This window comes from Zalophus californianus, chromosome 8, assembly GCF_009762305.2.
Source record: "Zalophus californianus isolate mZalCal1 chromosome 8, mZalCal1.pri.v2, whole genome shotgun sequence".
Lineage (NCBI taxonomy): Eukaryota > Metazoa > Chordata > Mammalia > Carnivora > Otariidae > Zalophus > Zalophus californianus.
The window spans coordinates 95,240,455-95,258,663 of NC_045602.1; the positions used below are offsets into that span (position 1 = coordinate 95,240,455).

The window sequence follows — 18,209 nt, forward strand, 5'->3', positions numbered from 1 at the left end:
GTTCACCAGCACATTCCAGAAAATTGCTGAGAGGGTTCTCTGGTGTTACTGTCAGGTATAGCCTATTGAATCAAAATTCTTCCCTTACATCCATTCTAACCCCTCCCAAATAAATCCCAGAACAGTGGAAGCAGTGAAAATAGCAACATCAGCTATCTTGCATCACTGGAGAGCAGCTCATTTAGAACCACATTCTCAGTCGATAACTCAAGACACAATCGTGCATGGTAGGGATCTGGGCAGAAATAGGCCAAGTGCTTATTTCATATACGAAACCTTCCCTGTTCCTAGGTTGGCAATCATTATGCATGGGAACTTTACCTTATCCCATGATTTTGTCTTTGAGAAATTTAGCATGGAACTACAGTTTCTAAAGATATCATAGAAAGTGTGCTTGAAAGAAAAAAAAAATCAAGCTTCAGATCAAATGTTTTGCCTAAGACTAAAGCTAATGAAGACCAATATAAAAAGTACCAGTCAGAATAATGCAAATACCCTGTCCATGTCCAGCATATATGTATAAAATGCACAAAGAGTGGTAAAGCATTTTTAGATGTCAACACCTTTTCCCTCCAACCTGGGAAAAACATATATACATACATATATATATATATATATATAATATATATATTAAGTAGACTCCATACCCAGGGTGGAGCCCAATATGGGTCTTGAACTCACGACCCTGAGACCAAGACCCGAGGCTGAGATCAAGAGTCAGGCACTTAACTGACTGAACCACTCAGGCACCCCTAGGGGAATATATTTTTTTACATAGTTAAATAGAAGTTGGTGCTGTGACTTACTGGCAATTTTTCTTCTGGTTCCTATAAATGAATTCCGTTGCTTCAGGTGGAAACCTGGCTTGTGCACTAACCTTGGTCTACTTTTAGATCTGGGTAATTATTTCTTGGGAGTCACTCAGGGTAAGAATGTGGCTTATCACAAAGATGTGTTAGTCTCTCTTTTCAGGAGTTAGCTTCAGGGAAGTCTGAATTTTCACATTTGAAAAGTAGTCAGGTCAGACAGGATAAAGAACTTGAACGTTGCTGAATGTTATCAGCAGTGCTGGAATCTCTTCCTCTCACTCCAGCTGAAAGAATTCCTAAGAGAGCGTTGCATGGACTCTACAGGATGACAGATACAAAGTCCCTGCGAGATTTAGAGGAGACCCATGATTTGTGACTTCATACTTGCAATCCACCAGACATTTGCCAGCCTTCCAGGTGAGTCCACCCAGAAAGAGTAGAAGCACGAATACCTGGCCACTTCCTTCCACTGACACATACAGGTCAGTGTAGTTAAAACAGGCAACACTCTAAGGAGAGGAAGTAAAGCGTGCTGCTCAAGGAAGGATACAGAACAAAGAAGTTTATTTTACACTATCCGTCCAAGAAAACAATCTCCATAAACCAGTGCAAAATGTGCAACAGAATCAATACGTGTGTCTTAGCTCTGAGAGCCCAAATTGGTGATTTCCTCTCCCGTTCCTCCTTCGGGCAGGTGCCCCATCGGCTAACGCTGGCCTCGGTTTGCACCATCGACAGAAACATTCAACCAATTTGTAGCAGGTTATTTTTACAATTCATACCAGAATGTGTACAAGGGATGGGGGGGAACCATACTGAATGAATGATAAGTGATCAGTGCTTAAAGTAAATACAGGGGGCAGCACGGGCAAGAATCCACAGTTTCAATAAATACAAGTGTAACAAGCATGGGTGGGTCTCAACTCGGTGGAATTAGTCTGCATAATAATTCAGCATCATACAAAATCTAGCAGGGCTGTTGAGCAGTGATTGGCAACAATGTTCACAATAACTTATGCCCTTGAGCGAGTCTTGCATTGAACACATTCTGCGGTTCCAAAGGTGTCAGTCAGTTCTCTGTTTTCTCCTTCCCTGGCCATCCTCCAGGATGGGAGGGGCGGAGCTGGGGCAGCTTGGTGGAGGCGTCCCATGAGGAAGGACGCTGGCCCAAGAGCCAGCTGTCAGGGTCCAGTGTACTCAATACCGAGTGGCAAATCGGGACTTTAGTGACGACGTCTGTGCAAAGTGTGCTTCTCTCCATTTTCCAAGAAACCAGTGTCTGTAACTCCTGCACGAAAAGCAGTGGTGGCCTCTGGGTCACTCCCTGTAACCCCAAATACCAAGCGACGAGCGCGCATCTCAGGGACTCACGGGCTGGGAAGCTTCTGGTGCTGACTGCCTGGCACCTCACGGATGGGGAATGTAACCAGGGCCCCTCATCCAAGGCCTCAGGCAGGCTAGAACTATTGCTTGAGAGACTAGAAGGAACCTAGTGAGAAAAAGATGATCCTAATGGCTATGTGGGAAGCTGTCTTCTTCCTTGAAAGCCTCGTGCCCCCTAGGTAACGCCTACAGGACTTCGGGGAGGCGTCCACGGATATGAAACGTCACGCATCTGTTCCCGGTGGCCCCGCCCACGTGTTCCTCTACTAAGTGCCAAATCCATGCATATTCTACCGTGCCTGGGATATGACCCCAGAACACATGGCAGGGACAACCTGTAGATCGTCTGCTAATCCAGAGCCCAGTGAAAGAAGATTCAAGAGAAACTCTCCGTCTCTGGAAGAAAAGGAAGAAAAGGGGGCAGCTCCCCCGCAAGTGAAACAACCTCCCCAAACCCAGTCACCTAGGCATTACCTCAAAACAACGAAATCCCAAACACTCCCTAGCATCGATATATCCTCTCCTCTATTCTTTTGACAGTCTCAGGTCATAAATTAGGTTTGTCTTCCATCCAATAACTTAAAAAAGGAGGAGGGATTGTAATAAGTTTTGCCTGGCTTGGGCCAGTTAGCAGCCAGTTTTTTGTTTGTTTGTTTGTTGTCTTTTCCTAGAATCTCAGTCACTGTTCAAAAATGGAGCTTGAAAATTCACGCGGATGTCAGAGTCTTCACACGGAGGAGACAGGAAGGGGTGGGCGGGAGAAAACCAGGGAGGAGGGGCGGGAGCAGGGAGGGGCGGGGACAGCCTGGGCCACCGAGGCAGAAGCGGAGGCCTGTGACCAGCGCGGGAGAGCCGGAGGCCCCGGCCCCGGGGCGGGGGCGGGCCGCGTGACTCGGGGTGCGGCTGGATCTTGTATTGCACAGAAAAGGAGGCCCAAGGCTCGACGGGCGGCCGGGCGGGTCAGTGGTCCCCGCACATGGGCAAGTTCACAAACGTGAACACGTTGAACTCCGTCATGATGGAGAAGCACAGGAATACGCCGTACAGGAAAAGGCACCCGCACCCGAGCTTCTTGTCCAGCTGCCACTTGTTCAAGTGAACGCCAAACACCTGCAACACACACAGCGGGGTCAGAGGGTGCGGGAAGAGGCGGCACGAGGTGGGGGGGGGGCTTTGCGGGGTCTGGGGGCGGGGCCGCCAATGCCTCGCAGGGCACCAAGTGTCTCTGAGCCCCCCAAGCCCATCGCTCACGTTTTGGAAGATCAGAACACTGAAATCAAGAAGGGAAGTCAGAACTTTAAAATAACTTTAAAAAGTCATAATGATGGGACCAATCGACTCAGGCACCGCGGCCATCACACTTGCCCTGGACTCCAACCCAGCACTGCTCTGTGCCCGAATCACCTGTTCTGACTCTTCACCCTCTTGTCCCCAAGCAGCCCCTGGCTCTTCCTGAGGACACATCTCCTGGCAGGTGGTGGCCGCATCTCTTCCATTCCCACGCCTGGAGGCAAGGGAGTTGTACCCCTTGCTCCTCACTGCTGCTTCCCCAGAAACACCCAGCTTGGAATCTAAAGACTTCCAACAGTCACACTCCATCCCATCTGCTACAGTCCACACTGCAAACCCAGACTCCCCCACTCCCCCTTCCCCAGATCCCCAAGTCCCACTCACTGCCACTCCTATCTACAGCACCCTGACGCTCTTCCCGGCGATTTCACCGTCCATGGAGAGGATCTTCCCAACACCTGTCCTCAACCCCATCTCCCACCCTGCACCTGCACTGCACCCACTAGTCTCATGTGGCTGCCCAAATCTGAACGTAAGTCAAATAATATTAAAAACTCAGTTGCTCAGTTGTACTAGCCACATGTCATGTGCTCCACATCCACACATGGCCAGTGGCTGCTGTCAGGGCAGGTGCAGGTGCAGGCCACTGACCAGTTCTGCTGGCCAGCCACGTAGCTGAGAGCCGGCGATGAGCAAGAACAGAAACAACTCTACGCTCTCAATGTCCTTCATCCCGCTCTCTGCCATCTCCTCTTTCCATCTTAGTCCATCTGGTACCCTCCCTCCCACAACTCTGCAGACCTGCAGGACCCAGAATTCACAGCTACCACCACCATTCTCCTGCATGCCACCCCCTGGACCCACCTCTGTCCCATCTTACCCTGCCAAAATCCCACCAGCAATCGCTAGAACCACCCCTGGGCATCCACCACATTCACTGGTCTCTCTGGCGCTCCCATGGCGGAGCCACAGCCTTGGGTTCAAGCCCAGCTTCCAGGGACTCCACATTGCTTCCGTGCTGCTGACCCAGGCTGGAGGAAAATGCCTGGCCATGCTGAAGAGTCTCACTTTAAATTCAAGCCCATAAACCTCAAGTGGGCCATTTATGGCAATCATCCCACATTTCCCTAAGTGCACTGTCTCCCCCTTCCTTGGATGGCTGTTTCCAGCCTCTCCCCTCTTCTCAGACCCCCCACACCCACTTCTCCACCTTCACTCTCAGCACGTGACCATGTTCCATCCACAGAGCTCCCACCACCAGACCCACTTGCTCGCCTTCTCTCCTGCCAGTGAGGTCCCACTGCCCATGGCCCTGTCCATGGCCCTGTCCACTCCTTCACACATGTACACAATCCCACCGCCCCCACCATTCAAGAACATGGCCCCAGCAACTGCCCCCCTTTCCTCTCCATCTCCCTGCCCCACCCCTGGATTACTCTAGCTGGGATACCAGAATGCTTCTACTTCTCTCCTCTTAAAAAACAACTACATTTTTTCTCTCCTTTCTTTACAGCAAGATGACTTGAAAGAGTTGTAAATACCACTGTGTCCGATTTCTCTCCTTCCATTCTCTGTGAACTTGTCCTACTCAACCTTCTGCCTCATTGCCCCACACAACCACCCTCTCATTAAGAACATCGATAATGTTGTATTGCTAACTCGAATGGCCAATGCTCAGGACTCAACTCCCGTGACAGAGCCTATCACTCCCTCCACCCTGAAATACCTTCTCCACTTGGCTTCTAGATGCCATACTCTCCTGGTTTTCCTCCTACCTCTCTAACGGCTCATTCTGTTTCTTTTGGTGTTTATTATCATCATCCTGACCTCTAACTACCAGAGGGCACCAAGACTCAGATGTTGGGCCTCTTCTCTTTTCTGTCCTTCCTCACCCCCTTGCTGCCTGCATCTAACTGCTTGGCTTTAAATACCATCCACATTCTGGGGCCTCCAGCTTGGACGTTTCTTCTGAACTCAGAGTCATCTTTCCAGTGGCTTTTTTGACCTCTCCCTTGGGTGTTGAACAGGCACTGCAAGCTCAAGATGTTTGAAATTGCTCTTCCCCCACCCCCGACAAATCTACCTCTCTTCCATCTTCTAGCAACCCCATTTCAACATCCCAGGTGGTGGCTAGCCCCATCTCCTAGAGGTTGTACAAATGTAGCTGTAAGCATGCACTCTGATGTCGGATGGCTTGCCCGTTCATTCATTTGGTGTCAATTTCTCTAGAGGCCTCAGATGTTCATCTGTATAATGGGGTTGATGTAGTGTCTATCTGATGGGCATGTGGTGAGCTCCAAATGGGAAAATGTATGCAAAGCATTGAGCACAATGTGTGGCTATGACAGGTACCATAAGCCTAAGTCACACGAGACCCAAAGAACCTCCTAAGCTACAGAACAAAGGATTGCATAGATTCTCACTTTTGTGTAAGGCAGTGTTTGCTTTAGTAAATCCTTGACATCTGACTCACAGTCTGATCCTGTCGATGACCTCCAGCTTCCTGCCTGCTCTTCTAAATTCCTATTCTCTAGCATATGGACGTTCACATGCCAGTGTAACTCAATGACTGTTTCCTTGAAAATTTTAAGAAGAAACACATTGTGTCTCAATGTTTTCTAATGTGAAAATTCAACTGCATACTTGTATGTTAACAGATACTTCATGTGGACCAGTCCATGTGTTGGTGTGAATCAATTCCCACCAAAACATGTCAGCTGAGTTGGAATATCAAATTATACAAGTAGATATAATGGCCAAGATAGCAGAATGGCATAAAAGTACATTGTGAGTAAAACAATGTGTTCTTAGTCTCCGAGTATTGGTCAAATCCATGGATTTATGGAGATGCTTATTAACCTGGAACAGATAATTAATTGGAATCTACCCTTCTCTTGACTAATCTTGCAGAAAAAGTGGGATCTCCCCTTTGCTTTTGATAAAATGGCTTGGGCTTGGCATGAGGCAGGGCCATGCTTCTCAGAGGAGGGCTGGCTCCTTTCACAAAGAGGGAAGGCTTTCTAGGGAGTTGCTAGGATCCACTTCTAAAGGAAACAGCCATGAAGGAGATGGGACATCTGGAGGCCGATTGTCCCCATCCACCCGGAGGCCAAGCCCATCTGTTGTCCAAACAAGCTCTGTAGCCAAAGAACTCAAGGGCGGGAGTGGGGGTAAGGGGAGAGGAGTCACAGGAACTGGAGAGGGGAAGGAGCTGTAGCCCTACCGTGACAAAGACGGAGGCCAGGAGTAAGCCCACGGAGTAGATGAGTCCTCTGCTGTTTAGCCGAATCTGTAAGAAAGGATGCGCTGTTAGTCTTCTAAAAAGGCATCTGTTCAGTGCAGGGGCTGAAGCAACTCTGAATAGTGGGCAGTCCAAATCTCTGCTTCAGGATGGCAAACAAAAGGGAGCTTCGACAGCCATGCTCTGCCGCTGGGAGCAGGGACGTGCACTTTCTTAGGACAGCCAGGGGCTCCCTTGTCTAGTCCCCTCTCAGTCCAACCCCATTCTTCCCTCCAGAGGCAGTGCCCACTGGGCTGCCCCATGGTCACTTGAATTCCCTGTCGTGTGTGGCCTGATTCTTGGTGCCCACAACACTTCCCTGTGGACCTGACCTCCAGGAAGCATGTGCTTTCTTGACATACAACTTTTAGGGTAAATCTTGTGATGTGAGGGATGGGAGCAATATTTTGAAAAAATATTACTAAACTTTTTATCTCTTTTGCGTTAAATTGTCTGTGAACTCCCGCCAGACTTGACAGGAAGAGAGGGATAAGTCTTGCTCTTGTAAGCAAGCAAAGAAGAGGAAAGAGTTAACATTCCATTCCTGATATTCGTAAAAGGATTTTGTTTTGTTTGTCTTTCAGAGTAAGACAGGGGGGTTAGCTGCCAAACACTGAAGAGAAAGAGAGAAACAATTTTTGGAATTCTTATAAAATAGCGCTGTCCAGTAGAACTTTCTGCCATGATGAAAATGTCCTGTATCTGTGTTGTCCCATATGGCAGCCATTAGGCACATGTGGCTCATACAACTGAACAAAAATTTTAATCTTATCTTCAATTAATTCAGATTTACACTTAAAGAGACACATGTGATTAGTGGCTGCGGTATTGGGCAGGGTCCAATATTTAGAGGCCAACCGGGCCAAAAAATATTACAGAGTTTCTTTCATAGTGTAGAGAAGATGTCCCTTCTGCCTTGACCTAGGTCAAGGTCATGAGGTAGGCTACCCTGAAATAGGAAGTATGCCTTAGAGCCGCCATGCTCAAAGTGTCCTCCCTGGACCAGCGTCACCTGGGGGCTTGCTAGAAATGCAGGATCTCAGGCCACACCCAGACCTCCTGAATCAGAAACTATGGGGATGCACCTATCCAAGTGTTTTAATAAACCCTCCAGGTGGTTCTGATGTGTGAGAAAGTTTAAGAAACACTGACTTTAAGCCAGTACTGAGGCTAAATCCACATCTGATCTCCACGGGTTTTGGGGCTGGGACTTTGACATTCATTTTCACCAGTTCTCTTGTAAAGTCTTATCTGCATGGAGGTTTGGGGACAATAAAGCCCCCCACCAACATACACTGTCTAGCTGGGAGTCAAAGGCTCATCTGTATCCACAGGAAGGAAAAGCAAGGCAGGTTGATCATTTCATTAGAGAACTGAGTGGTGATTATTAGAAGTGGTTTGGGGCCCTTCTGACAAGGTCCAAGGTGCCTCTTGCCACTCTTTTACCAGTTCAACCCTGGGGTATAGGTATGGGAATATGTGGGTGTCTCTGTAGGTGGGTGTGTTCGGTTTACCTTTTGGTGACAGGAAACTCCATGCCCTTAACAGTCAAAACCTTTGTGTGGGGACCCAGGAACATAACATATCTCTTTATGCAATGTTCTAACCCTCTCCCCTGCTGGCACAATCCATGTGAGCCAACCATCTGCTGAACCCCAGCTGGAAATTATTCCCAGCCACCAAATGCCTTTTTAAGAGCAAAGGACTCAAATCATCCCTCTCAGAAACACTTTTGAACTCTTAACTGTCAACATTGCATGGATTCTGCTAAGCACGTGGTCAGTGCATTCCCAGCCCAGCTCACCCTTTGAGCTCTAGGGTTGAATCCTTGTCAGCAACAAGAATTGAGTAAAGTGATTTCCTGCCCCTAAGAAACCAAGAGCCAGTGAGAGCCAAGCTCTAAGCAGGAAAATTCTCTTTGGCCAAGCCTTCTGTCTTTTCAAAATCAATCATATTCAACTAGAGCTTTGGAACTTTACTCTTCCTCCACTGACATAAAATCTCAAAGAGTGGTGCTTCTAAAATTGTAAATCTGTCTCCAAAGACTAAAGACAACTGACTTGGTGGGGTTTCTGAGTATTTTTCATGTTTTCACCTTTTCCTCTGCAGTGTTCCTTTGGTAACAGATTGCCACACGCACCTAGGGGTAATTTTTGTTTTTTTCATTCATTACAGACCGGAGCTTTCAAAGCCTGTATTGATTCCTTGCTATCTGAATCCCCACCTCCACATGTACATGACAGTCAGGAATTAGGTTTTCTTCAGTTGCCTGTGGGTCCAACTTGAACATCTCCCAATCACTGGAGACTATGGATGGTTTGGGGCAAGAGTTGGCCAACTAAAATCTGGCCCATCGCCTGGTTTTGTAGATGAAATTTATTGGAGCTCAGCTCGTTCATTTGTATATTGTCTACTTCTGCAGTGGCAGAGTCGAGAAGTTCCATAGTGACCATATTGCCCATGAGGCTTAAAATATTTCCCCTCTGGCCCTTTCCAGAAAGTCTGCTGACCCCTGGTTTAGGGCACAGACTCCAGATCCAGTTCACCAAACCCCTTCTGAATCCCTGCTCGGTCACCGAGTTGCTGTATCATCATGGAAAATGACTTAACTTCCCCATGCCCCAGTTTTCTGAGAAGTAAAATGGAGATAATACAATTCCCACCTCATGAGGTGGTTGTGAGGATTAACTGAATTAATCCATGTTAAAAACCTTGAATAGGACCTAGTGTATAGTGAGTTCTCAGTGTATCTGGGCCATTATTCTCCATTCAACTCATGAGCTGCCTAATCCTTTCCCTGGTACCCCTGGCTTCTTCTTTTATAAACTCACCACCCAGCAGCCCCCTGATCAAAGCCTCAGTAGATGGCAAACACCATAAGGGCGGAGAACCATGTCTGACTTTATCCTCCGCCGGGCACAAGGCTGAGCAAAGACCACATGCTTCAATATGTAACCAATGAACAGACGATGAATCCGTTTCCTTGCAGAAGTGAAATGGAGCAGGGTGGACTGCTCAGAGAGAGGCTGGGAGCAGGGAGACCCTGGCTGCCATTTCTGGATGGTGTTCCAGAAGCAATGCAATCCTGTCCAACATTCCCTGTCCCCTTTCCCCACTTTATATTTTTTTAAGAATCCTTTTTTTCACCTAACATTTTATTATGAAAGTTTTCAAGCATTCAGAAAAATTGAAAGAATGACACCATTTTATTATACCATTTTACCAAAGGGCTCAATTATAGTTCAAAGGTCTTTTGTTTCTAGATGCAATTTCTGTATGGTGAAATTCACAAATCATGATTGCACTGTTCAGTGGGTTCTGAGAAATGCATATACCTGTGTTACCTCAACTGTGGCCATGATAGAGACCACTTCCATCCTCCCCAGAAAGTTCTCTTGTTCCCTCATTAGTCTCACCCAGGATCAATCACTGCTTCTAAGCTTAGCCCGTCCAAGAAACTTCATATAAATGGAGCCCTAAAATGTGTGTTCTTTTACACCAGGATTCTTTTACTCAGCATAATTTTTAAAGATTTCTTCATTTCCTTCGTATTTTTCATTGCATCAATAGCTCATTTCTTTTTATAACAGCATAAATATATCACGGCTTATTAATTATTCTCTTGTTTATGGACATCTGGCTTGCTTCTAGTTTGGGGCTATTAACATGCATTGATTTTTATAATTCACAAACACAACGAAAAGAGACCTACAGTGGCCCCTCTCACCCACAGGAGAAGCAGGAATGGAGATAATGAAGACGGCCAGGGGGTCTGCTGGGACCTCAAACACACTCTTTCACGCACCGGTATCCCCTCTCACTAGCTGGGCACTAGGAGCCTCTCCAAACAGGGCAGATCCACTTTCCTCACTTTAGTACACTGCTGTCTCCCTTTTGGAACCTCAGTCTTGTCAGATGGGGTGCGTACCTCCTTTTTACCTCACCTCTATCCTGCCCATCCCTCCCTCAGTCCTTTTGTCTCTTCCAAGTTCACTGAGCCCTCGCTGGCCCTATCCCCACTACCGATGCAGATCATGTCCTGACCTTGCCTGGGTAGCCTTCTCACCTCCCCAGCTAGTCCCACTGCTCTAATGGCAGATGCCTGGGTCTTCAGTTTTGCCTCCTTCCACCTAGCACCTAGCTCCCCACTTGTCTACATATGTTGTATATTTAAATAAATATCTGCGGGTGATGCTGAGCATGTGTGTATGCTTGTGCACATGTGTGAGTATGTCCACGTGTGTGCACACACATGGAGTGTGTGTGCACATTGGAGGCAGTAAGGCTGGGTGGCAAGGGGCAAGATTTCAGAGCTGGATGAGGAGACTGATGTGGGGGTGGCTTTAAGCTGATCTTTTTAAGCAACACAGTGAGAGGGCACCAAAATAGGATTTTTTGTAAAAAAAAAAAAAGGCATAATTTGCATACAGTAAAGGCTCAAATCTCTCTTATTGGCTAAGTTTTGACAAATGCATGTACCCATGTAATCCACAACTCAACAAGACATAAAACATTTCCAGCACCCCAGTAAGTTTCCCCAAGGGCAGCAAATTTAACTCAACCCCCTTAAAATCTAGTTTCTTGGATCGTGCAAGCCAGCAATAGCACGGACCCGTCTCATCTCTGGACTACCTTTGCAAAAGACTTGGAGCTCTAGCCATGCACAGTGTTGATCTAAACAATGGTTTCCCTGCTTCCTGAGTCACAGATACAGGGTCCATTAAGTGCAAATGCAGCAAATCTCCATGGCAATGCCCACCGAAGAGCATGCAAGGTACAATTGCCCTGACATTGAACACTGTTTTTATTTCTTTCCTTCAAAATACGGAATTCATTCTCTAATTCCCTCATGGCAATTGTTGCAGAGAAAACAGAAGGCTGGCTGGTTGCCAAGTCAACAGAAATTAGACCATGATGCATGTATATTTTTTCATCTGCATGCACACACAGACACCCATTCAGACCTAGCTTTATTTCTGCACACGGTTCATAAGTAGTTCCCTAAATCCTACACAGTTTGGGGGTCCAAAATCCCCAGCCTCAAAGGTTCTGACTTCCCCATATTATAGATTAAAATCTCTCTATGGTTTGAAGTCAATTGTACACAACCAGAGGAATTCTTTTAGGAAAAATAAGGAGCCCCTGTATTTTTGCTAATTTATTTATGACCTGGAACGCATGCTGCATGTCACTTTGCATTTTCAGATTTGGGTAGTTTGAACATTCGTGTGGGTGTAGGCTCCAAATGGATGTGTCTAGCCTTGGTTTGATGTTGTAAAATATCACCGGGTGGGAATCTCTTTCCCAGAACAATTAAATGAGGTGAGAAAGTGAATAAGCCTACAGAGAAGAGGCGCTTCAGTGGCAGGTGGTGTCTGAGTCCTGTCCCATCCAGGGGGCTCTCACAAACACAGGGCTGTGTGGAATTCTAGTGGCAACTCTGGAGGTAGGTAGGGTGGGTTTGTTCTCCCCGTGTAAAGATGAGACAACTGATGCTCTGGGAAGTTCAGCACTTGGCCAAGGTAAGATTCTGCTCACCAATTCCCATTCGTGTGTGGGTGTGGGTTTTCCCCACACATCCAAGCATTTCGGTGACCCCAGATGGGTGTCCTACAATTTAACTCAATTCTTTTTTTCTTTTTTTTAAAGAATTTATTTATTTATTTGAGAGAGAGAGAGAGAGAGAGAGAGAGAGCGCGCACGAGCAGGGGGGAGGGGCAGAGGGAGAAGCAGACTTCCTGTTGAGCAGGGAACCTGATTCGGGGCTTGATGTGGGACTTGATCCCAGGACTCTGGGATCATGACCTGAGCAGAAGGTAGACGCTTAACTGACTGAGCCACCCAGGCGCCCTAACAATTTAACGCACTTCTGACACTATTTACCCAGTGACAACATCAGATCGCACAGGGAAAGGGCTCAGTCCTACAAGACTGCCCTCCCTGCCCCCAGATACCAATCACAAGTCCAGGTCTCACCTGTGCTTCTGATGGACTATATAGATTGGAGATTCCAAGGACCCCCTCCTTGGTCTTGATTAGTTTGTTAGAGCGGCTCACAGAACTGAGGAACACATTTTACTGACTAGATGACGGGTGCGTTATAAAAGGATATAACTTAGGGGCAGCCAGATGGAGGAGATGCACAGGGCGAGGTATGGGGAAAGGGAGCAGAGCCTCCATGCTGTCTTGGAGCAAACCACCCTCCCCAAACCTCCACGTGTTCACTAACCTGGAAGCTCTCGGAACCCCGTCCTTCTGGGTTCGTATAGAGGCTTCACTGCGTAGGGAATTGATTAAATCATTGGCTATTGGCAACTGATTCAACTTCCAGCCTCTCTCCTCTCCCTGTCAGCAACTGTTTTTCAAACAGTTGAAAAAAAGTGTCAACCTTTTAATCACGTGGTTGGTTCTCCTGGCAACCAGCTCCCACCCTTAGATGGGACAGGAAAGTCACCTCATTAACATAACAGAAGACACCTTATAGCTCTCATCATTGGGAAAATTCCAGAAGTTTTAGGAGCTCTGTGCTAGAAACAGGGATGAAGATCAAACATGTATTTCTTACCATAAGTCATAATATCACACAAGGCCAGGAAGCTGGTAAGGGATCAGTGTAGACTGAAAACTGGAATTCCGACAGTAAAGTCTAGACTTTTCCTTGCACCCTGCAGGGCACAGGGAAAATGCTGGAGTTCTCTTCACCCACTAAGAACCCTCAAAAGTGGCATCTTGACCTTTCCTGCTTATCATTTCTGAAACCATCCTGAATAAACTTTAGGAACCACAGATGCCAGTGTGGCAGATACCTCTGGGACCCCATCCATGTCCCAGTGCCCCCTTCTTACCGTTTTTGTGGGACCAGCTGCCTCTCCACAACAATACCAGTGTCTGTGCCTCGAGGGCTTTTTCCTGAACTCTGGAAGTGCCAAGCTACCCTGTACCAATGACTCTCGGGGTGGGTGCATAAACACGTAGCTCCCCTGCCCCTCAGATGTGGTCATTCTGAGATGGAAGTGTATACCATTTGCTAGAGCCCCCCACCCGCCCAGGGACTGAGCTCCAGTTCCCATGACTTCGGTTGGCTGCCTTCCCTGCCCATCTCCCTGCCCATCCATCCCCACTCCTCTGTTGGGAGTTTCTTGCCCCTCCCCAATACCCACCTCACCTCAAATCTTTGTCTCAGGATTGAATGGTTTCTGGGAGGATCTAAACTGGGGTAGTGAAATGAATAGGCTTCAGGCCTTAGGCAACCCAGGGAAGCCCATCCATGGGGGACCTGTAAGGGCAGGAGCTCTGCTAGGACAACCTCAAGAAGAACCATTCAGTAAGATGTCAGCAAACTGTCCCCAAATTCCCTATCCAGATGCTGTGGGAACAGTTTGTAGACTGGCCTTATTAGTGGCATTTTGGCATTCTGCTGCTTTCCATGGCTGAAACACTCCACTTTGGCTGGGTGTAAGCTACCAATATGGCCTCACTGAGGGCAAGGTTACAAAGAGCCGTTCAGTTCTCCAGAGCCTATAAGAGACAGCTCCAGTGCCCCACTGTCAGAGTTCTGTGTCCACCCCCTTTCTATAGCCTCATGGTGGGCAGAGGCATTTCTCTGCCTCTTGGAGTTGGGTTTGGCCATGTGATTTGCTTAGCCAATGGGATATTAGTGGATTTAACAAAAACACAGGTTTGAAATATACTTCCATCATTGACATGACCTCTTGTGTGTTCATCCTGCAAGGAATGTGTCTCGGGAAGTCACTGGTCCAAAGAGGATGAGAGACACAAGGAATAGCCCCGTCTGAAGCCTGGAGCCAAACCTCGATTGGCCAAACACCTGTCACCATGCAGATGCATGAATGAGAAATACATGATAATGTATGCAGGCTGCTGAGTTTGGGGATGGTTTGTTACACAGCATTATGGTATCAATAGGTAACTTATACAACTGTCCTAGTCTAGGTCACTATATTTTCTCTCTCCTTCAAATGCCTCATAACAGGTCTTGCTGTCATCAGTCTGATCTGACTCCAAACTCTTCTCTGTGTAGTAGTCAGAATCTTCTTTCTAAAAGGCACACGCAATCACACCACTCCCTCCCTCATATCCTTCATTTTCCCACTGCCTTGGCTTTAGCTCACCATATCCTTTAGCACATGGTCCCTCTCTATCTCTAAATTCACCCCGGCCACTCATCCCTCCACTTTGCCACTTCCTGCCCCCCAACCCCCTCCCCCCGTCCCAGGTGTCACCCTCAGATCCTTCAGTGTGTGAAACTTTTTTGGATCTTTGTCTTCTACAAACTGTTCCTCTCACATTCTTTACCTGCTTGGCTCCTGATAATCTCAGATTCTCAGAAAAAGCATCACTTCCTTACAAGCATTGGAGGTCCCTAACCCCTGCCATATACCGAGCAACTCCCACACAACCAGCTCTAGGAGGGCGCACATCACACTTTGTTTTGGTATTTCTTGTGTACCTGTCTCCTTCCAGAGGCTACAGTCCCAGGGGCACAGGACGGTGTCTGGCCTGCTCACCAAGGCATCCCCAGTGGGGGTTACCAGCTTAGCACACAGTAAGCATTCAGTTAATGTTTGATCAGAAAAAGAATGAACTGGGCAGAAAGTATGGGAAAAGAATGTTTCTGACCACCTCTTCCTTTTACCTTTGTGGATTCTGAAGTTAGATGGGCTCTTGGCTTGGAAAAAAAAACATAATAAACTCTTTCTCCCTCTATTACTTTGTGGATTCATTTTGCATTTCTAAGCCCTAGCTCAGAGATCTGAGTTTTGTCCTGGCTTCCCAGAGCCTGCCTGGTGACCTTCTTAAATCTGTTAGAGCATGTGGAACAGACATTCATCACAAAAATGGGACAAGAAGTGCTCATTTTCCAAACTCTGACTTTTAGAAATGTTTCAGGCACTTAGGTAGCTAGCTGGCTTCTGAGCAAACCACAAGTGCTAAGAAATGTCAAAATCTGTAAAACTGCATTTATTCCTCACCATCAAATGCCTGAACCTAATACTATGCACAAAACAGCCGTCTTGTGGTAATTATCCAGTAATTATGACTTAGAAGCCCCATCTAGTAGAGATGGAAAAATTGCTTCAGAATTGTCAGCAGGTCCATTATGAGGGCACGAGGGGCGATTAAGCCCACTCGGGCTTCTAGCTTCTGATGTGAGAGATGCTGAGATGTCATGGGATTTACTGCCATGCTACATGGAAGGAGGTCCCTGAGTGTCCTTCCAGAAATGAAGCCTCTCTCCCAGGAAAAGTTGGAGGTGAAGAGGGAAGGCAAAATGCTCCTGGCAAATAAACCCTTAAGTTTGCTTTTTCATGAAACTGAAACTATTTTTCTAAGTGAGTTCTGTATCACGTCATGAGGTTACACAGAGATGCCCCCCAAATGTGGCTGGGCATTGGGGGCTGGCCGGGGGGGGGGAGCTGGTGAAAGCCAGGTGGGGACCTAGGGACTGAATAAACGTGTAGCCCTCATGGAAGGATCCAGAATGTTTCCTCCAACCTTCAGCTGGAAAACCATTGTAGACATATAATGCATCATGGCCTAGGGCAGCGAGGATTTTAGCTGCCATGATGTCTGTGGGAGTTTTAGGATGGAAATCTGCAGGTCAGGAGTTGCTTCCTTCCTTTTTTTAAAAAATTAAATTCAATTAATAACATATAATGTATTATTGGCTTCAGAGGTGGAGGTCAGTGATTCATCAGTCTTGTATCATACCCAGTGCTCATTACATCACATGCCCACCTTAATGCCCACCACCCAGTTACCCCATCCTCCCTCCCTGCACCCTCCAGCAACCCTCAGTTTGTTTCCTATGATTAAGAGTCTTTTAAGGTTTGTCAGGTCCTTCTTTCTTTATGTAAAGCTGCAGAACTTGCTTTAGCCTTATAAGCCGATCCTTTCTTCTCTTCTAATGAAGATTCAAACTCAGGGATGGATACGGTCTAAAATCCCACCCCAGCAACATCTCCCGCACTCCTGTGCCCTCAACTGTACATGGTGGCGTTGTGGCACCATTTACTTTTAGCAATAGTCTTCTCCCTCCTGGTTTAGTCTCTTGTGTTCTGGGGAGAGAAAAAAGTCTCACTGTCTTCTGCCTATTTTTGGCTGTGACAACCTCTCTGAGATGTGGTTGCCTGGTCTGCAGAAGAGGACTTGGGACAGCAGTGCACTTAGAATGAAACCCATGACCCCTGCCCACCTCACCCCTGCATTTCTATTGCCTGGCTTCCCTTCTGTTCTCAGACACAGCATGCCTTAGTGCCTTGGCACTTGCAGCCCCCTTTCTCTAGAATGCTCCCCCCTGCCCTGCAAACACCCAGCTCTTCTTTATCTTTTGCTCCTCAGCACAGAACGCACCTCCCTATCCAAAGAATCCACAGTGATGTGTGCCACCCACCCTATCACAGCATTACCTTCATGAGGCTTTTGCTCTCCCAAGTTAGCACACTCATGTACTTGTCACTCACTGACTGTCTGTCTTCCCCAACCTGGTGCACGTTCTAAGGGGGAGTATCTACTGTATCTTGTCATTCTGTGTTCCCAGCACCTCACCAAGTTCTTGGCACATTTAGCAGCTGCACAAACAACAACGCTGGTTGAAGAAGTAATCCTTGCCTTATTTAGCTATTGTCAGGATTAGATGAGGCCACGTGTGCATATAGTAGGTACTCAATGAATGTTAAGCTATTCTTTTTTTTTAAAAAGGACTAAAAAAAGATTTATTTATTTGAGAGAGAGAGAGAGAGAGCAAGCACATATATGAGTGGGGAGAGGGGCAGAGGGAGAGAATCTCAAGCAGAGTCTCCACTGAGTGACCCATGAGAACAGGACCTGAGCTGAAACCAAGAGTTGGATGCTGAACTGACTGAGCCATCCAGGTGCCCCTAAGCTATTCCTATTGCTGTTTTCTTCCCCCTTGCTCTCTTCTCAGGTCATCCTTTTGCTTTATTCTGTTCTGTTCACATGTTTTCCACTCAAGGTGGGAAAGTTAGGATCATCTATCCGTCCATCCATCTATCCATCTATCCATCCACCATCCATCCATCCATCCAACAAATATTTTTGAGCACCTTCTAAGTACCAGGAACTACCAGGCATAGAGGAAAAACAAACACATAAGATGGGTACGGTTCTTGCCCTCAGGGAGATCACTTGTCTGGGGGAGACTCAGACAAAGGGTCAAAGGTAAGCTATGATGGGAGCTGCTCAAAAACACAGGAATGAGACCTGACCCAAGCTTGGGAGATCACAGTAGACATCCAAGCTGACACCTGAAGAATGAGCTGGAAAAGGACAAGAGAAGCCCCGCATAGCAGCCCTTTTACCCCTTCTGTGAGGTGATCTGGTTCCAGATGGTTATTTTCTGGCTTCCAGGAAAACCAAAAGACATAGCTTGCTTGGGCCAAATCCTGGGCCACTATTTTGGTCTA

At 47.2% G+C, this 18,209-nt stretch overlaps 1 protein-coding gene across 1 annotated transcript in view; it reads right to left on the minus strand.

Moving 5' to 3' along the window:
- Nucleotides 1–1,351: 1,351 nt before the first annotated feature.
- Nucleotides 1,352–18,209, minus strand: part of SLC24A3 (solute carrier family 24 member 3) — a 492,589-nt gene continuing 475,731 nt past the window's right edge. The window contains exons 16-17 of the mRNA XM_027623076.2: nt 6,706–6,771; nt 1,352–3,302 (exon numbers count right to left, since the gene is read on the minus strand). Of these exons, the coding sequence (XP_027478877.1) occupies nt 3,153–3,302; nt 6,706–6,771 (216 nt within the window). The 3' untranslated portion in view covers nt 1,352–3,152. The remainder of the gene's footprint in view (nt 3,303–6,705; nt 6,772–18,209) is intronic.